At 40.4% G+C, this 26,895-nt stretch overlaps 1 protein-coding gene across 4 annotated transcripts in view; it reads right to left on the bottom strand.

The window, feature by feature from the left end:
* Positions 1 to 26,895, bottom strand: part of ERCC6 (ERCC excision repair 6, chromatin remodeling factor) — a 79,932-nt gene that overhangs the window by 41,443 nt on the left and 11,594 nt on the right. For 2 of the 4 annotated variants that reach the window (XR_007145338.1, XM_047825244.1), the window contains exons 5-6: positions 23,298 to 24,015; positions 5,275 to 5,400 (exon numbers count right to left, since the gene is read on the bottom strand). Coding sequence is in view for 3 of the 4 variants with exons in the window: in XM_047825244.1 (XP_047681200.1) it covers positions 5,275 to 5,400; positions 23,298 to 24,015 (844 nt within the window). In the remaining variant the exon portion in view is untranslated. Of the gene's footprint in view, positions 1 to 5,274; positions 5,401 to 23,297; positions 24,016 to 26,178; positions 26,284 to 26,895 lie in introns of those variants that run through there. The other 2 variants (XM_047825246.1, XM_047825245.1) reach the window with 2 other exon arrangements.

The following is a 26,895-nucleotide window of genomic DNA, read 5'->3' on the forward strand; positions in this document are numbered from 1 at the left end:
GCAGCATCAAAAAGCAAGACAGAACACCACAATTTACAGCATATACTGTTGAAAAGTCACTTGACAATTACATTATCTTTTTATAGGAAAATTTTAATTGAATTTTGAGGCCATAAACAAGTCTGAATAAAAGGGCTGCTCACAAAATTAGTACATGACAGATGATTCTGTCATATTATTAGCAGATGCAAAAAAAGAACAGTTTAAAGACAATACAAAAAATCTTTTTAATATTTTAAAGCAGAATTTGATTCAGAGAGTTTATCATAAATACAAAAAGATCAGAGCTATTAAAATTTTATTTTTTTTAATGTTTATTTATTTTTGAGAGAGAAAGAGTGTGAGTGGGGGAGGAGCAGAGAGAGGGAGACACAGAATCCAAAGCAGGGTCCAGACTCTGAGCTGTCAGCACAGAGCCTGACGCGGGGCTCAAACCCACGACCACGAGATCATGACCTGAGCCGAAGTCAGATGCTTAACCGACTGAGCTGCCCAGGCGCCCCCAGAGCTATTAAAATTTTAAATAAGGAGTACAAAACAAAAAGAAATAATATGTTCCCCTCTTAAAAAAAAAAAAAAAAGTTGGTATTTTCCTTTCTCCACTAAAGGGATAATTTACAATCTAAAAATGAAGCTTAAAAAAAGGAATAATGCAAGAGGCATTTCTGAGAGTGAAGGAAAGACAATATCATGGAATGGTATGAAAATTACCAAGTTTAAAAAAAAAAAAAATCTAAGGCAAAAAACACTTACAGGACAATAAAATCTACAGTTTTTTCTTTTTTTCCCCCAAAGAAAATACCAAGGCTGATGAGTGCTCCACCCCATCACAGTTTGGGGGCAGCTGGGTGGCCACTGGTTAAGCGTCTGATTCTTGATTTTGGTTCAGGTCATGATCTCCCAGTGGTTGGTGAGATCAATCCCCATGTCAGGCTCTGCACTGTCAGCAAAGAGCCTGCTTAGGATTCTCTGTCCTTCTCTCTCTGCCCCTGCCACGCTTTTGCGCACATGCTCTCTCGCTCTCTCTCAAAATAAATAAATAAACTTAAGAAAGAAACAATACAGGTGGTTTTCTTGTTGGTTTACTGGGTCAATATTTAGTCTAGTATGTGATCTGTCTACCTAGAATCTCTCTGTGAACTCCAGTCCTTGCTGAGCCACACTTATCTAATCTCTTCTTAATTATATGTTATAATTTCCCCCCAATAGTTTGCAAATCAATTCCAAAAGTGTAACTCTAGCTGTTGCCGTTACTATCGTATTAGGAAAACTTTGAATAAGAATGCTGCTGCTCATTAAGTTTGTTAATATATACACTGATTATGTCCCCTGAAGAAGAGGATTAAAAATCAAAACACAGTAAAGTCTAGTATGGATAAAAGAACTTTAGATCCAGGAAGAAGGACAAGTTCTATTAACACACGGTATGTACAGAGAATGATGGCTACCAACTCCTTTAGAAGCCAACTGCTGGGGAGGCAGCTGGCCAGGTGGTTTGGATACAGCCCCACAACCATCCTGCATAAAGATGATCAACCCATTTTATAGTTAGGAAATGAAAGCACAGAGGTTAAATAACTTGCCAAAAGTCACACCGCTGGGAAAAAAAATGAGCAAGCCAGAATTGAAATCCAGAACCTCTCCTTCCAAACTGACTCCACTTAGGAGATAATCTTGACCAGCAGTTCTCAATGGGGAGTTATTTGGTTACCTAGGGGACATTTGGTAATCCCTGGAGTCATTTTTGGCTGTTAAAATTAGTAAAGCATAATTGTCATCTAGTGGGTTGAGTCCAGAGATGCTGTTCAACATCCTACAATGCACAGAATAATTCTTACAACAAAGAATTATTCTGCCCAAAATGTCAGTTGTGCTCAGGATGAGAAACACTGATCTAGGCTAAAAGCTGCTGTGAACCAGTTACACTGGACCAATTTCAGCTGTGGATAAAGATGTGGTTCAGGGGTGCTGGGGTGCCTCAGTTGGTTAAGCTTCCAACTCTTCATTTCAGCTCAGGTCATGATCTCATGGCTGTGGGGTCAAGCCCCATGTCGGGCTCTGTGCTGAGCAGGGAGCCTGCTTGGTCTTCTCTCTCTCCCCTTCTCTGGCTCTCTCTCTCTCAAAATAGAAAAAAAAAAAAAGATGTAGTTCAAAAAACTCCCCCAAAAAACTGATGTACGATCGGAATCACTAAATACTGACAAACCTCCTTTTTCTGAGGTGCAGAACAACTATGAGACCAGCTCCTCCAGGCAGAGCAGGGACCTCAATCTCCCAATGATCATTCTAGTGTTTCACTTTTAAACTACATGGCCTCCCTCCAATAAGGGTGCAACACCTCTCTTCGTTTGGGGCCAATCAACTTAAGGCAGGAAAAATCTAGAGGAGCACTTGAGAAGTCATCAAAGGAATAAAAAGTGGCAACTGGCATGGTATCCCAAAGGGAGTCTGGGAGGGCATTAAGACAGCTGCATCCTATGTGACCCAGGAGAGGCAGTAATAGCGTGCCCGGTGTTTCCTCAGCTCCAAATGTAATCTCCAAGGGTACCTGAATAGCATATGATTATGTGTTTATAAAATGAATAACACTAAAGAAATGGTTTAAGGAAAAGTCTCCATTAGGCGGCCCTGTAAGTCGTATCACGACTTTCTACAAAGGCTCTCAGACTGCACCCGCATATGCTGGCTGAGGCATCAGGGGCCCTGGGTTCTGGTTTCAGCAGCACCACTGACAGACTAAGGTTCTGTTGCTTTCGTTTCCTAATAAAAACTGTAAACAGTTACACACTTCAAATGAAAGCAAGTTAACACAATTCCGTTTTCAGAACCTTTAAAAAGCATATAAAAATTACTCCTTCAGAAAAAGTTAAGGATTTTTTACAGGCTATTATAAAATAGTAAAAAATGACTATACTGTGCTTCCCCCATGAGACTGAAGTATCACCAAATAACCACAAATAATTGGTTTTTCTTGGCACTGTCACACTAACCCAAGACTGCATTTGCTAGTGTGGCTAAAAGTCAGGTCAGAAGACTGAAGTTTGTCATTTGATTGCTACATTATACAGATGAATGCATTTGCTGGGCAAATTTTCAAAACAGAATTTTAAAAGTTAAACACGATCTTGCAGAAAATAGCACTTAAATAGATAATTGTACCTTCTGACTCCCTTGTGTACAACTATACCCTGTTAATTTAATTCCACAGAGGGCGGTAAATACAGCAAAAATATATCTACAGCTTAAAATTAAACTGGCCTGGCTAAAACTTAATCATCAAAGAAAAATGGAGACACATCAATCCTATTAATTTTTCTCATATAGCAGAAGAAAAGGAACAGAAGTTTAATAACACTTATGAAATATTTAAAAACCTGTTTTTGAGAAATGAACACAAAATACTTTCCAGAAATGTGCAATTAAGACTAATTAAAACAGGGGCGTCTGGGTGGCTCAGTCAGTTAAGCACCCGACTCTTGGTTTCGGCTCAGGTCATGATCTCACGGTTCATGAGATCAAGCCCCACATCAGGCTCTGCACTAATGGTGCAGAGCCTGCTTGGGGTTCTCTCTCTCTCCAATCTCTCTGCCCCTACCCCACTTGCTCACTCTGTCAAAAGTAAACAAACATAAACATTTTTTTTTCTTAAAAAGACTAAAACAAAGAAGCAAACGTACTTACATTAACTACTATAGGGTTAATAGTCAATACCCTGAATCCTATATGCTCCTAGTAATCAAAGTTTGGTTCGACTGTGAAATTTCCTTAACAGAAAATCTCACACTTTCACAAAAATGCACTCAACTTGACTCTTGAGCATATTTGCCAACTCACTTACTACATGTGTAGAAGCATCCTTATTTGTTAAATCAATTTAATTTATAATCTGGGTATTCCTTTTGCTTGTACAACACTGATACTATTTGGCCTGTTCCTTAAGAAGCAATCACTTTAGAGCCGACAAAAAGAGAGTTGTCAATAAATGCTGTCTTTATGAACCCTTCCATAGTTAATTTTCATGTGGGAGAAGCAATAAACAAAGAAGCCACCTCTCTGGGGTATAAAATGATTCATCTGCAAAAATTACTAGGGAGATTCTGGCCTGAATTTCCACATAGGTCTTCTTCTGTCCAGTTAGGACAACCCAACCAAGACACTTCACATTTTCAGGATTTCAGCTTTCCTATACATTAGTGGGATAAAGTAACTACTCCCAACTCCTTCTGCCCACCCTCTCCTCATAGAGATAAAAACTGAAACTATAAGACCTCTGAGAGAAAAGATAAAAAGCATGTTATTTTTCAATAGAGATCTTGCACAACTTTTCAATAGAGACTATTTTCAATAGAGATCTTGCATGGTTGACAGGTGAATCTATGAAGGAGATTAAACATAACTGTCTCAAAGAAATTAAGTTCACATCCTGCACCCAACTACCAAGTGATGCTACTAGACAGAAAGCTATTTAATGGTTTAACTTCCTCTATGCATTGAAGAAGCCTTCCTAAATTATCTTGTTAAGTAAATCCCAGGAGTGATGAGACTGAAAATGTGCCTCAGTATTTACATTCATCATAAGAGACTGGCCCAGGCCAGGTAGGCTACAGGCACACATCTATCACACAGCTCCCAGTTATCTGGAACACTTGGCCACTTCACACATGAAACATAGTCTCACATAGCAACTTAATGCTAAAGGTGTTTGCCTATACCTTCTCTTTTGACATTAGAACAACATCTGCATAAAATATTTAGATGCACATTTGGTCAGCTCAGAAGTATTCTACCCTTAGGTACAATATAAAACACTTAGATACTACTCTCAATAGTTTTTTATTTCTACACAGAAGTAAAAAAACAAAAACAAAAACAAAACAAAACAAAAAAACACACCCCAATATTGATTTTAATATACATCTCTTCTTACTTAATCTGACTTAAGAAATTAGAGATTTGGTCCCTTAAATTTACTAAGAGCAAAAAAATAATCTGATGGAGATGGCTTTTAAATGTGTGGCTTCTAGGCTGCAGAGACAGGTCCACATAGACTCAGCAGCTTACAAACATGCCCAATGTGAACATTAGTCAATTTATTATCATCTACTTTTAATGAGCAGCACGTGGCTAGAATTTCATTTGATGGTATCCGTATCTGCAATACATTGTTGCAAGTACCTTAAGGGTCCACAGGTAACTACTGTGTAATTCCTGAAATATTAATTTGTACACAATGGCTTGATGACAGACATAAAGGAAAGAACACACAGCACATACTTAAAAAGTTTTTTGAACAGAAAACCCGGGATTTTAAAATCGTCAAACTCGGCATCGCTCTCCTCAGAATCGCCTTCAAGCTTCAGACACTTCTCTTTGTCCCGCAGCCTCAGCTTATTCCATCTCCTACCATGAAAATAAAAATCATATTTCCATTATTTTGGTTGCATGATTAGAATATAGTTCTAGATAATGCACAAGAAAAAGAAGAAAATTAGAATGGTCTTTTAGCTTTCTACTACCATCATTATCCAAAACACTGATACTCAAAAAAAAAAAAAAAAAATTCTCTTTTCCTTCTTTCTCAATTCAATTCTTATTTGAATTATTATAGCTGCTTTAGAAATATTTCTGGAAGGTCCCATTTCATTATCAAAACTACTTGTTCCTCTCCTGGCATACCCTAAAGGGAAATTTCTATGCTAGTTCCTAAGATATATGAACTTAATTCTAGAAAAGACTCAGTGAAAATTTCAATATAACTTAATCTCCAAAATGACAGTATAACAAAAAATAGATTTCATTTATAATTACTATTTCTGTGCCAAAGGTATGATAGTCATAGCATAAAACAGCATAGTGTCTTGAACATAAAGCAAATTTTTGGTCAAAACTGCTATATATCAGATTAACATATGAGGGGGCATCAGCAATATCAAAGGACTGACAATTAACTTAGAAAAAATGTTTCCACTAAATAAAATCTAAGTTATAAATTTAGTAATAAGATGCTTTTAAGATATAAAATAAGATGAATTGTTACTCAAAAACTAAAAATAGAACTACCCTACGACCCAGCAATTGCACTACTAGGCATTTATCCAAGGGATACAGATATGCTGTTTCAAAGGGGCACATGCACCCCTATGTTTATAGCAGCACTATCAGCAATAGCCAAAGTATGGAAAGAGCCCAAATGTCCATCGATAGATGAATGGATGAAGATGTGGTATATATACACAATGGAGTATTACTCGGCAATCAAAAAGAATGAAATCTTGCCATTTGCAACTACGTGGGTGGAACTGGAGGGTATTATGCTAACTGAAATTAGCCAGGCAGAGAAAGACAAATATCATATGACTTCACTCATATGAGGACTTTAAGAGACAAAACAGATAAACATAAGGGAAGAGAAACAAAAATAATATAAAACCAGGGAGAGGAACAAATAGAAGAGACTCATAAATACGGAGAACAAACTGAGGGTTGCTGGAGGGGTTGTGGGTGGGGGGATGGACTAAATGGGTAAGGGGCATTAAGGAATCTACTCCTGAAATCATTGTTTCACTATGTGTTAACTAATTTGGATGTAAATTCTAAAAAATAAAAAATAAAGTTAAAAAAATAAGATGAGTATTTATATTTCAGAAGGGTGATGCCATGTATGTGTAACGAAAAAATGTCAAAAGATCTGAAAGTCTTTTTTTTAAGTGTTTATTTTGAGAGAGGGAGAGAGAGAGAACACACGCACACTCAGGGCAGGGGCAGAGAGAAAATCCAAGCAGGCTCCACACTGTCAGCGCAGAGCCCAACGCTCAGCTCGATCTCATGCTTCATGAGATCACAACCTAAGCTGAAATCAAGAGTTGGATGCTTAGGGGCGCCTGGGTGGCTCAGTAGGTTGAGCAGCTGACTTCGGTTCAGGTCATTATCTCACGTCTCGTGGGTTCAAGTTCCACATGGGGCTCTGTGCTGACAGCTCAGAGTCTGGAACCTGCTTCAGGTTCTTTGTCCCTCTCTCAAAAATAAACATTAGAAAAATTAAAAAAAAAAAAAAAAAGAGTTGGATGCTCAACCAACTGAGCCACCCAGGCGCCCCTAAAGATCTGAAAGTCTTAACATCAAGACTATTGAGAAAGTGCAGCCATTTCACCAGACTAATTCTGTATCCAAATAACTATGATGAATATTGGTGTCATGAATTAAAAAAATATACATACAAACGTCAAAAGCCTCACTCTACTCACTCTCAAAATAAATGGATGACCTTGCTCAGCATGCATGCAGCTCGCAATGTGAATTACACAAAATGGTGGGAATAGGATAAAGCAATATAGATAAATGCCTTCAAAGTCAAAAGCTCACAGGAAGGGAATGAGAACAGTAACATATAAGAAGACATTTATCCGCCATCGATTATGGAAGAATGCTAAGAGAATACGTGAGGAAATGTAAATGAGAAAGTGGAAATAATATCACACATACTGTCCACTTAAATCAATGTTGTGTTCCGTATTAATTAGCACAGGAGGCCAAATACATGAGTGACAGGCAATCCCATCCAGGTAGCTGCTGGAGGACCTTCAAGTACATCCTCTGATAAATTCTTGCTTTGTTGAGGATGTTAACTCTTCAAGTAACAAAGGGGCTACCTGAGGTTTAACTGTGATCAATAAGGAAGAACTAGCTGATGATCTGAAACTCCTTCAGGGCACTACGAGTACCAAAAAATAAGCACTGTTGGTAATTTCCAGAGAAGAACAAACAGCAAATTTAAGAGGCAGCTTATAGCCGAGCCTAATAACGGTCATATAGCCATGAAGTTTAATGTAAGATAGTCTTTTTATACAAAAATTGTAATGACCTTTTTTGTGCTCTAACTTCTAAAGGCAATCTTTTCCTCTCTTTTTTTCTTCCTTAAAAATTATCTCCGGGGCGCCTGGGTGGCGCAGTTGGTTAAGCGTCCGACTTCAGCCAGGTCACGATCTCACGGTCCGTGAGTTCGAGCCCCGTGTCAGGCTCTGGGCTGATGGCTCGGAGCCTGGAGCCTGTTTCCGATTCTGTGTCTCCCTCTCTCTCTGCCCCTCCCCCGTTCATGCTCTGTCTCTCTCTGTCCCAAAAATAAATAAACGTTGAAAAAAAAAAATTAAAAAAAAAAAAAATTATCTCCATGCAACTGACGAAATGAAGTACGCCTTAGTGGCTATAATCAGCTTTGATCTTCTTCTGAGTTTCCGATTATCTACAAATTTAGTTAAGTGCAATGGTATACAGCACTGGATCTCAACCAGGGGCAATCTGGCCATCCTCCCCCCCACCCCAAGTTAATTTGACAATGTCTAGAGACATATCTGGTCATTACAACCGCTGTGAGGAGTGAGATATACTACAAGCATCTGGCAGGTAGAGGCCAGGTGCGCTACTAAACATTCTGCAATGTACAAGACAGTCCTCCATAACAAAATGTGACCTGGTCTCAAATGTCAATAGTGCCAAGTCTAAATAAAAAACCCTGGTAGATCAGTATACCCACTATTGGAACTTAGAAACCAAAATGAGGGGTGGTGCCTGGGTGGCTCAGTCAGTTGAGCATCCAACTCTTGGTTTCAGGTTGGGTCATGATCTCACAGTTTATGAGTTCGAGCTCAGCATCAGGCTCTGTGTTGACAGTGTGGAACCTGCTTGGGATTCCCGCTCTCCTTCTCTCTCTCTCTCTCTCTCTCTCTCTCTCTCTCTCTGCTCCTCCCCGACTTGCACAAGTGCACATGCACACCCTCTCCCTCTCTCAAAATAAAGAAATAAACTTTAAAAAAAAAAAGAAATCAAAATAATGTACATACATTTCCCTGTGTATATATTTGGATTCTTGCTACCTACTATGTGAAATTTAGCAAGCAAGCAATTTCACATGAGATATTCCTCAGTATCCAAATTCCTTACCATCAGAACTCAAAAACAAACATCTGCAAAACAAAAGATACTTCTATTTAGTAAATTTATGAATAATACAAAACTGATAAGAATCACAGAAATTACCATACTCACTTAAAAGTACTCCATTTTGCAATTACACAAAGATAACTCCTAAGAATCACAAAAATTATATCCACTTAAAAATACTCTACTTTGCAATTACACAAAGATAATTTTACAGGAAGAAAAAAAAAACACCAGAAGATACTGGTTTCACAAGTTTGGCATAAGGTCATTGAATATTTTACATACAAGAGTATCACATATTTAACTCCACTGATAGATAACAGCTATTTCCTTCAACTCAGCCAGTAAATCTTTGGGGCTGTTAAGCTTCCCACTGCATCACTCTGTGTCAACAGGGTTCAGCTTCCTCCTTCTCCCTCCTAAAATGTACAGGCATCATGTCTCCACAGCACACAGCACCTAGGAAACCACATTAGCCACCACAGAAATTATTGCATTCCAGTACCTTCCGCTTCATAAAGATGAGAAGAGCCAAACATTTATTCAGTTTGGCTAAAGGATGACTAAAGATGGTAGGGAAAAATCATTATTGCCTACAAGTATTTGTACCATTGTGAAGACAAATCGCCCCAGCAGAGTCATCCACACATATTAAAGACAGAAAATACCAGAGTTATAAAACCACATGCATATGCGGCTCAGTCTAAGCGATCCTTCTGTTATATAAAGCAGTAATTCCTCATGGGGCTTGGAGCCAGAACAGACCTCTGACCATCTAACCAGTGCCCGCTGAAACAGTGCAGCACCTAGTGCTGATGGACAAGAAGGACCACATGGCAGACTGGGGGCGGGGGGGGGGGGGGGGGGGGGGGGGGGAGGAGTATCACATTCACCTGATGCCTTTCCCATCCTAGATGCTATCAAGAGTCTTAAAGTTGCTCTCAACCTGCCTGTCCTGCAACCTGGCAGGCCGGGCGACCTGTCTGGCCAGCAGGTGTAAAGGGATCTCTGTGCTATGAATAAACTGGGTTTAACACACAGAATAACCACAGGCCAAAACACAGAAGTCTGCACCCGGATGGTCTAGAATCAAATCCTGACTGCTATTTATTAGTTCTTTAACCCTCAGCAAGTAACTTCACTTCTTCAGCACCTAAGTTTCCTCAAGTAGGAGACGGGGAGAACAATGGCATCTACTTCCCTAGATTTAGGGAGGATTAAATGAGGTGTCACATGTAAAGCACTTAGCATGAGCCTAGAATGTAAGTGCTTAACAAATAACTACACTATTACATGTAATCATATCTGCTTACTGAAATCCTCACACAAACACAATCCTCAGAGCTGTTACTATGTTCACGTACAGAGGAGGAAGTGGAGGCAATATATAACCCAATATAATCCATCTGTGATAAGGTAATGCACCACCAGTGTTTATTAACAGAATTCAACAAGTATGTGTGAACAAAAACAATGTTTATTAATCAAATGGATGCTCAGAAATTATGAGTACCATGCTCAACATGAGTAAACACACTTACCCATCAGAAGATACCTGCTGGAATACTTCAATTTAAAAATTCTGTAACAGATTTATAAACAGTAAACTGTCATGAAGTATGGCTGCCTTTTATATGACAGTAACAAAAAATTGATACAGAATGACTTAAATTGGTTGGGGATGGGTCAAGATTAAGATCTGGGCTCCAGTGATTTAAAATCTTAAAAATCAGTTATGGTCCCAAAACGTCTAAATTCTGTGTTTCAATAAGTAAGGCAGATAATGGATTTTAAAAGTGGAAGGGGGCAGTAAATAGTCCAATATTTACATTTTTGGAAAAGAAATAACTTTTCCATGTTTTTTATCCTCGCATTTAAAAACATTCCGCACATGTAATAGTCACAGCTGCAGCCACATAAAAGCAAGTGGGCCTGGTGTTCCCTGGCAGGGTTTCTAACTCTTTGCGGGACTGCCACAGTCAGTCTGCTAGCGACTCCACTGGCAGCCACTTAGAAAAGAACCCAGTAATAAACATAAACTTACAATTCCAATCAGATGCAGGCAGAGAAAATGCTCCCTGGCTTTGCTACATTCATGCAAGAATGAGAACCTGGCCCAGGCTGTGGGGCCTGGGGCTGATACCACAATAATGATCTGTCAGAAGCAATTCGGACCCAGGGCCAGGCTCCTGGCAACAAGGCACAGCTAACCAGTTGAACTACACCAGGAACAACACTTCCTCCAGTTGCTAGGGCACCTTGTCAACAGAACCCTAAGAATACACCTGAGAGCTAGTTGCCACCATTTAAGGTTATTTATTTTCAAAGAATTTCCCAAACACCAAGAATGTTTAAAATATATAAGTGGAAAAACACAGCTAACTGCCATTATGCCATACCTTGCAGTTTCCTCATATCTGTGCTATCTGCATTCCTGTACTGTCCCCAGGCTCCCCCCAAACACATATATCCCCACCCCACATTGAGACCTCTGCCCAAGCCGTGCCTCCAGAGACGCCTTCTTCGATCAGAGTTAGGTGTCCTGTCCTCCAGGTGCCTTCTCAACCCCATAGCACCTTGGACACACCTGGTGTTTCTACTAGAGTACTCACCAAGTGTTCAGCACCACTTGAAAATCGTATCTAATCTTCCCCATTAGACTGGGAGACACCTGAGGCCACAGACTGTTTTAGTCATACTCCTAGAGACCAGTGTAATGCCCACCTAAACACAAATACTCAGTAAATGCTGAATGAATGAATGAATGAATGAGGTTCAGAATTGGGCTGGAAATAAGGAAGACATCACAGACAGAAGCATGGCCTGAAAATGGTCAAAGTGGGTCATTCAAGAATGAGTTTGAGAATTGTCCTATTTTGGGTGCCTGGGTGGCTCTGTCGGTTAAGCATCTGACTTTGGCTCAGGTCATGATCTCACAATTCATGAGTTCAAGTCCTGCATCAGGTGAGTTCAAGCCCCGCTTTGGGTAAACACGAACTCTGCTTCGGGTGAGCCCTGCTGCTCTCTCTGCCCTTCATGGGATTCTCTTTTCCTCCCTCTCTCTGCCCCTTACTCACTTTGTGCCCTCTTTCTCTCTCTCAGAAAAAAAAAAAAAGTCCTGTTCCTTTTAAATTTTTAAATTTTTTTAATGTTTATTTGGGGGGGGGGGAAGAGGGAGAGAGAGAGAGAGAAAGAGAGAGACAGACAGAGAGAAAGAGAGAAAGCAGGGGAGGGGCAGAGAGAGAGGGAGACACAGAATCCGAAGCTGGCAGCACAGAGCCCGATGTGAGGCTTGAACTCACAAACGTGAGGTCATGACCTGAGCCAAAGTCAGACACTTAACTAATGGAGCCACCCAAGCACTCTAGGAAGTGTCCTGTTCTATCTCATTTACAGCCTACCTCCTGCTGCATTCCTGCTCTTTCTACATGTATGATGTTAAAGAACTACTCCTAGATACATCCACTGGGTAAACATGAGTAAGGTCCACTACAAAGAATGAGGCATGACAAGGACAAAGTCAGAGAAATTCTTGATTGTATAAGGAGGAAAAAAAAAAAAAAAGGGGGGGACAAGAAAGGAAAGGAAACTCCTTTATTAATAAAAATTTTGCAAGTTATTTTCAAGTCCTGAATTGTGTTTTGGGTTTTCCAGTGGATTCACTCTGTAACAACACTGGTTTCTGCACACCAGATCTTGGGAAGAATCAGAAGCCCCAAGTTTGCATCCAAGCTTCCCTAGGACCAGGTGGAAAAGGGTGGGCAAAAGATTCAACTTTTTAATGAAAGAATTCATCTTCTGAGAGAGGAAAACAAAAAATTTAACTAGCCCTAAACTACAATGACAATACTAGAAAGGAAATAATGTTTTTGATGGTCCCACCATCTTTTTCTTTAATCTACATATGTAATAATCACAGCTGCAACCAAGTAAAATGAAGTACGTTATTCACTGGGGAGGTTTTCTAACTCCTACAGTTCCTCAGACTTCGGTGGCAGCCCCTAACGGAGAACCCAGTAAAAAACACAGATTTAAGATACCCACTGAGAAGTGAAAACCAGATGTGGGCAGAGAGCTGCATTTCAGGTCTCTAACTGGCAAGGAGAGGTGTGAACTTTAGAAGCATCATTTAACACCACTGCATTTGTCTCCTCTGCCACAAAATGAATCAAATAAAAGTTTCACACAGCACTAAATGGTAACATATGTACTACACCCTTGGGAAACTACTTTTTTTATATACTACATGCATATCAGATGCTATCTTGCAATTAATTATTGGTAGATTACACACAAAAAAGTAAAACTGACAAATTTTTGTTAATTGCAGGTTATATATGAATACAAAATAACTGTTAAAACACCTACTGTAATCTTGGGCAGGCAGGAATTAGGTGTAGCTCCTTAGTCTAGAAGGCCATCACGCTATTCCACCCATACCATCAGCAAAGATTAAGATTATCACAGTCCACTTAGGGAACAATGTCCTGCATATCTAGCACAGCAAGGAGTGTGGAAATCAAGCCTTACAAGGCACAAAAGAATGATCTGGAACACGGACCTTAGAACAGAGAAACCTGTGAGGAAGCAAAGTGTAATCCTCACCTATCCACACTCAGAAGCAAGGAGCAGGCTGTGAAGTTTGAAGAATGCCCCCTGGGCAGAGGTCTAGTGCCCCCTAGTGCATTCAAAGGAGAAATATTTTTTGATTTCTCCCAAAACAACTACTGACAATGTGTTTATATTTGTACAACTTTTTTATCACTAAGTGGACCTTATCATATTAATAAAAAATGTATAAAAGGGAAAAGAAGCCTAATATCAACAAAACTAAGTATATAATAGCTAATGATCTGGCTATGCATACTAATACCAATTGTTAAACTGCCTTTTACTTTAGAAACAGGACACCTTTTCATAGATACCATTATTTATAGGCTCTTCATGATTCTCACAGACCTCTTACCAACTTGATGAAATCTTTGTAGTAAATGTTTTACCTGGTGGGCATGCAAATAAGAGCAGCTAACATTTATTGACTGCCTGACATAAGCCTAATATCTTAGACATATTATCTTTTGTAATCCTCATACCATCTGTGAACAAAGTACTGCTATGACCCTCATTTTACAGATGAAAAGATGTACAGAATCTCATGGTTACTAGGTGAGACTCTGGCACTGGACTCCATGGCCTGTGATTTCTAAGCCCTATGTCACATATCACCTCCTTGAGTAACAACGGCTAGCTCTGGACCAGTTGTGTTTTCAAACTACACATACAAACATCCATATTATGTATATATTTTTTAAACTCAGAGTCAGAAAACAAATACTAAGGAATGACAACAACTAATAGTTACTGATGCTCACCGTGTGCCGGGCACTGTTTTAAGCAATTTACCTGTATTAATTTATTTACTCCTTGCAAACCCTGTGAGGCAGATACTATATTTCATCTTTTTCACAGTTAAAGAAAAATAGGGACAGATTAAGTAGCCTGGCCAAGATCACCAACATGAAGATTCAAACTCAGATAATCAACCTCTAGAGTCTACTCCTGTTACATAATCTTGTCTCTCAAACGTATTTTCCAAACTCCCTAAAACCACCTCTTTTCTCATAGTGCAAGCCAAAGAGTCAATAATCGCTTCTTTACTGGCTACACAATGAAAACAACTGTACAAGAGCAAACCAAGTTCTAAAAGTCCAATTCACAGATGTCTCAAAAGATGTCCTTCCCTACCTCAATATTGCACAGTGAGCCAAAACTCCCTCTTCAATGCACAGTTGCCAACTTTTTCAACAGTAAAATCAGCTTAGCAATTCTTTTGACCACAAATAATCTAGACTCAGCAAACACATAAGACATATTTAATAAACAGACAAACCAACGAACTGCCTATACCAACCCCCAAAAAAGGCAAAATATACCTATCAATAGGAATTGTCAAACATTAGTAGCTTCAGACCGTATAGTAAGAAAATGAACATGCCTGCTCCAAAACTCCAAGGAAGTCATATATTGAGCTGCTTGAAATTCACAAGGGACCTACTGCTCTGCCTTCATTTTTACACTGCAAGAGCCACCAAGCCTGGAGCACTTCAGACCTGCACTGTGAGGGAAAAGTCACACACCATATTGTTAAATCATTCTCAATACAGGGTGAAATTTCAATCTCTGGCTCATTCTGCACTTACTGCAATATCCATGAAAGAAATCTACAACAGAAGCACAATGAGTACAATTTGATTTTTAAAAATATATTCAAGGCACCAAGCTGGGTATTTAATATAGTTTGCATTTCTGTAGTGCAATAGGTTTTCTATTTCAGACAGCTAAGAATCCCTTACAGATTAGTCTAATTTGCTAAATTGAGATACTCAGTGTTTTACTTTTCTTATCTGCCTTTTTATGGTCTATCTGGGTGGACTTAATTGGCACATCTGAGCAGATGAAATACCCTCAGTTAGGAGTCCAGATCTCACCGAGTAAATTAAGACTGATGCAGACAATTATGCACTGAAACTGGGAATGAGAGGTGTGTGCAGAGCACGAAGCAGAATTAGTCTTCATTTGTGTCTTAGCTTTGTCATTTCAAAGAAGCCAAGATTCTAAGAAAACTCTTTAAGGGAGTAACGTTTCCTTCTGTCTAAAATATAGAATCCTAGGGGGGGAGAAAAAGAACACAGGTTTATTTCTTGAGACATTAACTCCTAGAAACTGATGGTAGTAAGAACAATCTTCAAATCATTATGTTTAGGTTTCTTGAATAAATCTAGATTAAACTTAAAAATTCAGATCTTAGACATCAAATGATTTGGAGATCAAATGCTTTTTACAAAAAGTAATAAGCTCTACAATGTAATTTGGCCTTTCCTACATGTGACCTTCCTGAAAGTGCTAAATCATCATCCAGTGCAAACAAAGATCCAATTGAAGAATAAATGAGAAAATCCCAGCGCAAAGGGAGCCAGCTCTAGGCAAAACAAGACAGAGAGGCTCTGTAGGGATAATAAAATGGAGACAGAGCAGCTAGGAGAGGGTTCTAGGAGGCACAGCCTTCAGCAGCATTTCAGGCATGGAATGGGACCCGCAAACAGTGTGGAACTGGTCCCCATCAAGTGAAGGCAGAAACCTGTTGCTGAGGCAACGCTCCTCCCAGTCCATCACACCAACCAAGCTGATAGATCCCACCTGACCCAATCCTCCTCGGATCCCTTTCTCTTCTCCAGCCTTCTCCATTTACTGCTGTCTTGGACAAATTATATCAGCTTTCTGGGCTCAGGTTCCTATTTCCTAGGGTTTGTGAGGATTAAACCAAAGAACCCATCTGACACAAAGCACTGCCTAAGTAGTAAGCGTTAGGTGATGCTACCTATAGTTGTTCTCATAGAACCTTTCTTCCAACCCCCACATGCCACCCTTGCTCAAGCCATCAAGGCCTCCAAATTTCCAAATCCAAGAGACTTCTCCAACATTTATTATACTTGGCTTGACCCCTCTAAGCACCTGAAAATGCTGACAGCCTTTCTCCTCTAGAACTATGCAAGTATACAGCCAAACCCTCCAAACCAGGATCCAAATCGCCTCTGGCCCCAGTAGCTCCAGTGCTTAAGGGGAAGGACAACAGAGATACTGTTTACCCAGATGATTAAGCCTTGCAGTGTTAGAAGGTAATCTGTAAGATTTACATAATATATGGAGTCATTAGCCTTTTCTAACTCAAAGTTAGTCATACAAAACAAGGTTAAAAAAAATGGGGCAGAAAAGAAAAATCTTTAAGGTTTAAAGATTTAAATAAATATATTTATTTAAATAAATATTTGTATTTATTAAAAGCCAGTTACAGGGGTGCCTGGGTGGCTCAGTTGTTTAAGTGCCCGACTTCAGTTCAGTTCATGATCTCACGGTTCACGAGTTCAAGCCCCGTGTTGGGCTCTGTGTTGACAGCTCAGAGCCTGGGGCCTACTTCGGATTCTGTCTCCCTCTCTCTCTGCCCTTCCCCCACTTGCACTGTCTCTGTCTCTGTCTCTCAAAAATAAAATAAACATTAAAAAAAAAGTTACATCAACAGGCATGACTACAGATGCAGGTTACACAAGACCGTGAGGCAAATTCTATCCCCATCCACACCATACCTGTCAAGTCTTCTAGACTCCCTACAATCACCCCAAGTCCCCATCCAACTGGTTTAAGTTTTTGGTTTGATTTCCATTACAGGAAGGGGGAAGCAGCTAAGTGCTGATTCTTAGTGCCACCCTGTGGTCACATCTAGATATTACACATTCCACCAATTCACAAATGCAAGGAAAATGACATTTACAAAACCCTCTCCTGGCTTCAAATCCCAGCTCTACCTCTTAACAGATCATATTGGCAAGTCGATCAATTTGAACAAGGCATGATCAAGTGTTTGAATAGCCTACTATAACTGTAATAAATGAAAGGTACGTATACATAAGATCAAAGCCGAGAATGAAATGTAGACAAATGACAATAAAAAAGAGGTGTAAGTAGTTTTTTTTTTTTTTTTCCATCTTAATACTGTCATAATTTCATTATTTAAAAAAACAAGGAATCATCCAAAGTTCAAGGTGGGGGGTGTGGAAAGCCTTCAAACCATTTGCAGGTAGCAGCTCAAATCAGTTTCAGGCTGTGATCTCAGCAGCTTAGCCCAGAGTACCACTAGATGATATGTGAGGAGACTCAGGGATCACCTACTGAAAAGTCTGTTACCTTGTTTCACTTACTGAGGTGGAGGTGGAAAGGGGGCGGGGTAGGGAGGAGATTTATTGCAGTGGTAATACCAAGCTGACATTGGGCTAGAGTAGAGAAAAAAGCATCACATTTTCAAACCCCAATGTCTTTAACCAACAATTCTTTCCAACTGCATCAAGGGTTTCCTAAATGGGAACCTAGTAAGGGCCTGTAATACTGAGGAACGCCACCAACCTCGCCTCAGAATTAGTGGGAGCCCCAAGTACGAGCGCAGCACTCAGCTCCTTCCGCCCCTGACCTGCTGCCTCAGACACTGCAAGCTGAGTCCTGAAGATGCTTTCCAGGTGATTCTGAAGCATATGTTCTGATAAGAAGCAGATGATCTATTTTACACAGCACTTAGCTGAATGAACTGACCTCAAAGTTCCTCTCCAAGCCCTTTCCTATATAAACACAACCCACTTGTGCAGGGTACATAAAAGAGGATTTTAAAGTAACATATACACCTCAGCACTTTCGACAATAGCCAAATCATGGAAAAAGCCTAAATGTCCATCAACTGATGAATGGATAAAGAAGATGTGGTTTATGTATACAATGGAATACTACTACTTGGCAATGAGAAAGAATGAAATCTGGCCATTTGCAGCAACGTGGATGGAACTGGAAGGTATTACGCTAAGTGAAATAAGTCAGTCAGAGGACAGATATCATATGTTTTCACTCATATGTGGATCTTGAGAAACTTAACAGAAGTCCATGAGGGAAGGGAAGGGGAAAAAAATAGTTACAAACAGAGAGGGAGGGAGGCAAACCACAAGAGACTCTTAAATACAGAGAACAAACTGAGGGTGGATAGAGGGGTGGGGGAGAGGGGAAAATGGGTGATGGGCATTGAGGAGGGCACCTGTTGGGATGAGCACTGGGTGTTGTATGTAAGCCAGTTTGACAACAAATTATATTTTTTTTAAAGTGACGTATAAAAACTGAATCTGCCAAAAGCTACCACCACAGAAAGGAAAAGTATATAAAACCTACTTATACACATTAAGTAATTCCCAAAGTTGACAGTGCATCAGAACGACCTGGAGAAGCTTTTTAAAAATTACGACCTGAAGCCCCATGCTAGATTTCTTGAATCAACACCTCCAATGGCAGGGCACCCAGGTGATTCTGCAAAGTCAGCCTGTAGGCTGGGAACCTCTGCTTCAGTCTATGCTCACTGCCAAGAAAATAAAGCCTGTTACTATTATATACTGTCTGGCACACAGAAATAGAAAGAAGAGCTTCAGGGTATGGGTTTAAGTCAAATTATAAATGCTAGCCCTAGTTGTGTCAACAGGAAACAAAACTTACTTGGAAGGACATCCTCTCACTTAGGATACAACCTGACCTACAACCCAAGTCTGACCCAAGCAGTGCTCACTGCAGCTGGAGAAGGAAGCCAGAGTTGGTGACATTTTTTGTCTGTGCTATCTCTCAGGTTGGCATATAACTGGCATGAATGCTGCTGCTTCCCTCTGAGGCCCCCGTGTCCATGGTAGACATCACTAACGGACTATAGCACTCTTTCCTAGAGATTCCAAACAGGGCCTCAGTCTCCCCCCCTGAACAGACTGCCACTGCCTAAAATGGGAGCTGTCTGGTAAGGTGAGGGCTGTGCCCTACCTTCCTACAGTGACTGCTTAGAAACCAGACATCTCTGCAGACCACAGCCACCACACCACTATCCAAGGCAATCCAAATGAGAAATAATGTGTCTCCAAAGCAAAGCAAGCATGTATTTTCCTTTTCAATAACCTGCACCCTAGGGTCTTTTTCAACATATCTGAACTACTCAACAGACCAGGCCTTGCGCTGGGATGAATCTCCTCCACAAAGTCTTCCCCAAATACCTGTCTGAATTAATTATTCCCTTCACACTGCTTAGGGCCCATCTGTGCCCATGTCCCCTAAAAGACAAATTCCTCTCCGGAAACCCTAGCACCAGTCCTAGAGCGTACACACATTCATGCAGTGAGAGCAAAGATGACACAATGAGAGCTGCCTCGTATCTCATCTGGAAATCAATCAGAAACACCGAGGTAACGAGGGCTGCTGATCTTTGATCACCTCAAGGGGAAAGGTGCACATATGAAATGTCTGGTCTTCTAGGCCACCCTTGACCCATTCCGGCTGTACAGACTGGGTAAGTAACACCTAAGTGTTCACCAGAGACACCTATCACTCAAACACTGCATGTGTGCCAATCCTATTAAGTCTTTATTCGGCTCCTGGAGCTCCCAGGCCCTAGCTTTCTACAACAGCGATGTATTTTAAGAAAAGCTAAACCTCACAACTAAGAGCAACAGCCTAATAGAAACTCTGCTGCTACAAAATTAAAATGAAAAAATAACGATGTTTTCTAGGGTCTGCATACCAATGACATGAGTAGGAACCGACGGAATATTTACTTCAAAGAATGGCTCATCCTTCCTGGTATATCCAGAAGTATGAAAATCAGGGAACACCACTGAGGAGGCAGCCTCAAAATGCAACTTAGTGCAGAGACAGAAGCAGGATACAAATGTGAGACAGACACATGAGCAGTTTAAAAAATGGTAACACTTCCAAGACTGATCTGAGGTCTTGGGGCGAAGTCAGAGAAAAGAAGGATCCTAACAGTTATTAGCCTGTTCCAGAAAAGGTTACGTTGTAGAAAAGTCTTGACAGGAAACTGGCACTTAGCAACACCTAAACACAAAGTTACCAGGTTGGGACTGAACTAGAGCTAAGGGAAGACCTCAGACAGATGCTCCCTCCAGCTCAGAGAAGAAAGGGGATGAGATGTCTAGGAGTGACCCACTTTCACTTCTAAGTTTAAATGACCATTATAATTAACAGGGTTATAACCAGGACAAGTTCAAAAAGGGCACCTAGCTTAGGTACACATTTCTAAACTCTAACCATTAAGAAAAACTCATTTTCTGTGTTGCAAACTCTATGGGGCTTTACTCTGATTATCCATCCTCAAACCACTGCTAAGATACAGAAGCCTAAAGTCTTTTTTTTTTTTCACTCAAGGGAATACCATTACAATTTCAATCTGTCTACAAAGATCAGCAACAAGAAGTAACAAAATATAAAAAGCAACTGGCAGTTCTAAAATGTTCTTAATAACGCTTCTCAGTCCAAAGCATTTTCTTTTAACATCCCCCAATCCAAAGAGTATCAAAGGAGACACAAAACAAACATTTCAATGTGGTATCTGCAGTTTAACAGCCGTAATAACTGTGGCCATAAAATTTTAAGAGCTATAGTATTTTGGTGGCAATTAGAGTTATTGATATTTCTGAAATTCATCTGAGATTTTACTGTAACTTTAGCAAAAAACTGGCTTTGGTATGACTTTGGAAATAATTGTTCTACAATCTTAACATTATTAAGAAAAACGCATTGCAATGAATTTAAACTAAACCCATATTTAAAATTCAATCAAAATAAACTGCTTCTCATCAAGATACTAATACATTTAAAAATTAATTTAATATTGAATGGGAAGAAAATATTGCTTCATTTACAATCAATATGTTGAGATTAACACTTTTATTAATTCTCTACAGTAGTTAGAAAGAGACTGACACCACTCAGCATTCAAGAGCATCCAGTGATATCCTTCAAATACCTCTACAGATATTAAATGTGCAAAGTAAAGTTAAAGTTGCAATGAGAAGTAACAAATGTAAGCCACTCCTCAAGGATGCTACTTAAGGTCTACCACAGTAAGTGTAACAGCTCTAAGAACTGGATTTAGGTCACAGGTCCTCAAACTGTGTGAAAAAAACTATGCCACCTCTGCTTTTAAAAGGTTAGGCAGGGGCACGTGTGTGGCTCAGTTTAAGCATCCTTCTCTTGGTTTTGGCTCAGGATATGATCTCATGGTTCAGGAGTTCAAGCCCCAAGTCCTGGCTCTGTGCTGATGGCATGGGGCCTGCTTGGGATCCTCCCCTCTCTTTCCCTCTCACCCTCTCTGCCTCTCTCTCCCTGCCCCTGCACACTCTCTCAAAATAAATAAAAACAAACTTTAAAATAAATAAATGGGGCGCCTGGGTTGCTCAGTCGGTTGAGCGTCCGACTTTGGTTCAGGTCATGATCTCACTGTCCACGAGTTCAAGCCCCACATCAGGCTCTGTGCTGACAGCTCGGAGCCTGGAGCCTGGAGCCTGGAGCCTGCTACAGATTCTCTGCCCCTCCCCCACTCATGCTGTCTCTCTCTGTCAAAGATAAACATTACAAAAAATGTTTTAATATAAATAGATAGATAGATAGATAGATAGATAGATAGATAGATAGATAAAAGGGTTAGGGAGTGTATGAGACAATCTGGATGTGGGTCATCAGTTCTAAGTAACAGAAGAAAAAATATCAGGACAATCTGCATTCATAAAGGCCCGTGGAAAGCTACAAGAAACAATAAACTAGACCTCCCTGCATAGAAAAGAAGAAAAAACTGTGGAAGACTGGGAAAAAGCCATCCCAGGAGCAAACACTTAAGAAGTAATCTGCTGGGGCGCCTGGGTGGCTCAGTTGGTTGAGCGTCCAACTTCTGGTCAGGTCATGATCTCACAGCTCAAGCCCCGCATCGGGCTCTGTGCTGACAGCTCAGAGCCTGGATCCTGCTTTAGATTCTGTGTCTTCCTCTCTCTCTGCCCCTCCCCACTCTGGATCTGTCTTTCTCTCTCAAAAATAAACATTAAAAAAATTTTTTTAATAAATAAATAAATAAATAAATGAATAAATAAGGGGATCTTTTTATCTTATTTACCTGTTTTATCTTTCAAACAGATCCCCTTTCCCTTGGACCTTGTTCGTGCTTAGTAAGCTCATGTGGGAGACCTGAGGCATGGCAGGGTCGTGCTCAGTGGGACACACTGGTATCTGCAGCATACAGACCATTTTCCGGGGCTCAGAAAAAATATATGGCAGCTGACTTCCTGAATGAACACATTCACCTTCCCTTTTATCTTATTTGCATCTTATACTGAGAGAGCCATGGAAAAAAGCCAAAGTCAATCTCCAGCATAAAAATGACCATGAAAAGGAAGGGTATGCAATGAGCATGAAATACACTTCTGGCAGCATGACGGGTTTATAATTCTGTAGGTGACTACTTTCTCAAGACAAGGAAGGAGGGATTTAAGAAAACAAGCTTATTCTTTCATACACCAAAGCTTAAATTTCAGCTTCTTTTTGGGACAAAGTCCTCCACAATCATTTCCCTGCTTCAAAAGAAAACAAAAACCACCACTATACAAGCCAGTCTTCTCCTGACCCTTGTTACAGGTGACCTCTCTGAGTGTAAAGGCATACATCTCACACTTTAGTCCTCTGCATGCATCTTGCCCTGGCCCTCCCCCAAGCTTTTCTTCTGAGACTCGTCCCAAATCTGAACGAAGATACAGAAATTAGAAGCATTCCGTATCAGCTCCTCTGGGGACTTGGGGGTTCTGCTGGTTTAGGAGGCTAAGGATGCAGGAAGTCCAACCTTTGGATAAACGGGGGTCTAATACATTAACCTGAATCTAGAATCCTTATTTAATAAACCTGCTGCCTAAGACAAAGCAAGCAGTACAATCTCTTTACAATCTCTGCAGACTGACCTTAGCCGCTGCTTATAATAATCTTCATCTCCATCATCTCGGCATCTCACTACTTTCCGACCTCCTCCTCCACAGGTGGCTTCTGCTTCTTCCCCAGAACTTGGAAAAAAGTCATCCCCCATCTCCTGCACCGTGACTTTTTTCTGCCGCTTCCGGTGCTTGAGCACAGGTTTCAGCACGGAGTCAGGGCCTTCTCCAGTCAGCTCAGCCCCCTCTGCCTCCTCCTGCTCCTCCTCCGTGGGGAAGTATTCGGACTCTTCGCTCTCAGAGGTGCCCTCTGCCTTCGGCCTCACGTCAGACTCCAAAGGCTTCTTTCCTTTCGGCAAGCCCACTTTCCCTTGGAAATGAAGAGCCCTTTTCTGCAGCTTCTTGATGTGCTTTCTCAAGCGCTTATCTGCTTTCGAGAGAACTTTGCTTCGCTCACTTGGTTTGTTTTCACTGAGTGTTGCGCTCAGCTCAGAGGTGCCCGAGGCCGCAGTTTTCCTAGCTGCTCTTTTATTACAAGCTTGCTTCTTCCTTTCAAAAGACAATTTTGCTTGATCTGCCAAATACTTTTCAAAGCCTGATGCTTCATCGAGCATTAGTTTTCTAGGCTTTTTCTCCTGTTTCTGAGGGATCTGGGTTCCAAAAGGTGTCATCTGGCCAGTGCGGATGAGCTCTTCCCAAGCAGCCTCCTGGACAGGCATGAGCATGCTGCCGAGACAGGATGGCCCCGGTTCTGAAAGAGGGACGACAATGCACTGGGCACTAGTGTGAACCTTTCCAAGAGTACGACACAAGGACTCACTTATTCAATAAACAGCACCTACAAACAACTCACATTTAAAAAACATACCGTGGATGTACTAAAGCATATTGTACATAAAAGAACACAATAAAATTTATTATAGCATTCATCATACCACGTTCAATACACTCCTATTCAAAAAGGTGTTGTATGGAAACCAATCTGACAATAAATTTCATATTTTAAAAAAAAAGGTGGTTTCTCAATAACTTTTTCTAAAATAATGCATTATAAATACACTCTCTGTGTATCTAAAGACAGAGCTACTCATATACAACATACACATTTCTCTGTGTTTCCTCATCAATTAAAGAGTAGCCCCCAAGGAAGCAATCTCCCAAGTTTCCATGTCACTTCAAATACCAACATTCACATGGACTTAAATTCAAGAGATAGTAAAACAGAAAACGTAAAGAATCAGCATGCACCTACATAGGTAAAACATAAACATTCACTCTGCACTGCCCAATATAATAGTCACCATGTGGCTTTTTAAGTTGAAAATTCAGTTCCTCAGATGCACTTGCCGTATTTCAAGTGCTCAGTGAGCCATATGTGGCTAATGGCTACCATAATGGACAACACAGACGGCATTTCCAGCATTGCAAACAGGTCTACTGGATAGCACTGTGTTAAATGTGCAAAGTTAACTAACAGAAAAGAGAAACTAAAATTGGAAGTTCTGCCGAGCAATATAAAGTCACCCAGATATCATCCCTCTTTCGTTAGTTGAACTTAATCTCTGGCAAAATTATTTCACCCACAGCCAAAATACAAACATAAGTAAGGCTGAACAGGAAGAATCCATATTCTAAAAATCTACATTTCTTGTAACCAGTGTTTCACTAAACTTGCAGTAAAGAACAATACACATCAGAAAGGGCACAAATACTAAATGTACAGCTTAGTGAATTTTCAGAAAAAAAACATACCCATACACCGACATCCAGATCAAGAAACAGAAATCACTACTACCCCCAGATGCACCACCCTTCATGGCACCCTCCAGTCTCCACCCCCCCTAAAATAATAACTGACCATACCATTAACGCTACAAACAAGCTGTACCTAGCTTTGAACTTTATGTAAATGGAAATGTTTGTACTCTTACGTCTGGCTTTTTTGCTACAAACATGCTTGTGAGAGTCATTCTTATTGCTGAATATCGTTGCAGTTTGTTAATTCTCATGGCTGTTAGTATTACATTATACAAGTATACTATAATTTTTCCATTCCACTGTTAATGGACATTTGGGTGGTTTCCAGGTTTTAGCTACTATGAATTATGTTGCTATGAATATTCCAGTACACCTCCTTCAGAAATACATTTATACATAATTCTTTGGGTATGTTAAGCTCTAGCAGACACTGCCAAATGGTTTTCCAAAGTGGTCCTATTAATTTTAAGTTCTACCAACAGTGTTTGAGAGTTTCAATTCTTACCATTTTAGCTATTCTGGTAGTTGTGTAATGGTACCACTTTGTGGTTGTAATTTGTGTCTCCCTACTAACTGATGAACTAGGGCACCTCTTCATAGGTTTACTGACCTTCTGAATAGCTTCTTTTGAAGACAATGTTCAAGTCTTTAGCCCTTTCCTAAGAGTTCTTTAATACACTCAGGATTTGTGTCCTTCAATTATACATGTATTGCAAATATCTTCTCCCACTCTGCAGCTTGTCTTTTCCCTCTCTTAATGCTATCTTTTGATGCACAGTTTAGTTGTGATATAGGTCACTTATCAAATCTTTTTCTTTACAAAAAGCATTTTTGTGTCTCATTAAGTCTTTGCCCCAAAATCATGAAAATACTTTCCTACGCTATACTCTAAAAGCTTTGTGTTACCACTCACATTTATATTTTTATAATCCTTTCAGAATTTATCTTTCTACATAGAGTAGCAGGCCAAGACTCATTTTACCTTCATGTGAACCACTTACCGAAAAGACGACACTTCCCCATAGCACTGTACTGCCACATGCATCATAAACCAACTAATCACACATGGGTGGGTTTGTCTGCTGGACCCTATATTCTGTCCCACTGATCTATTTGTCTTTCCTTGTGCAAATACCCACTGTCTTACTTACTGCACCTTAATCACGAGCCTTGATATTCTGTTCCTCTTCAAGACACACTCTTCTCAGGATGCCTGTGTAGCTTAGTCGGTTGAGCATCTGACTCCTGATTTCAGCTCAGGTCATGATCTCTCAGTTCCTAAGATAGAGCCCCCACATTGGGCTCTGTGCTGACGGTGCAGAGCCTACATGGGATTCTTTCTTCCCTCTCTCTCTGTCTCTCCCAGGTTCATGCGCTCTCTCCAAATAAATAAATAACCTTTAAAAAAAGAACGGGGGGAAGGGTGCCTGGGTGGCTCAGTTGGTTGAGTGTCTGACTTCAGCTCAGGTCATGATTTCGTGGTTCAGTTCATGAGTTCGAGCCCCACATCAAGCTCTGTGCTGACAGCTCAGAGCCTGGAGCCTGTTTCAGATTCTGTGTCTCCCTCTCTCTCTCTGCCCCTTCCCCGCTCATGCTCTGTCTCTCAAAAATAAACATCAAAAAAAAAATTTTTTTTTAAATCGACTTTTCTTGGCCCAATACATTTTTATATCAATTTTAGAATTAGCTTATTAATGCCCCCACCCTCACCCTATACTTCCCACCCACACCCTCTCTCTAAAACAAAAACAAAACAAACAAAAAAACCACTATGGAAATGGTCAGAGGGCCAAAAGGAAAACCAGTAGAGACTGGGATCCTGGAAGGCATCCCAGAGACTGGGATCCTGGAAGTATCAGCTGCTACAGGCAGG

The sequence above is a fragment of the Prionailurus viverrinus genome, chromosome D2 (assembly GCF_022837055.1).
Source record: "Prionailurus viverrinus isolate Anna chromosome D2, UM_Priviv_1.0, whole genome shotgun sequence".
Lineage (NCBI taxonomy): Eukaryota > Metazoa > Chordata > Mammalia > Carnivora > Felidae > Prionailurus > Prionailurus viverrinus.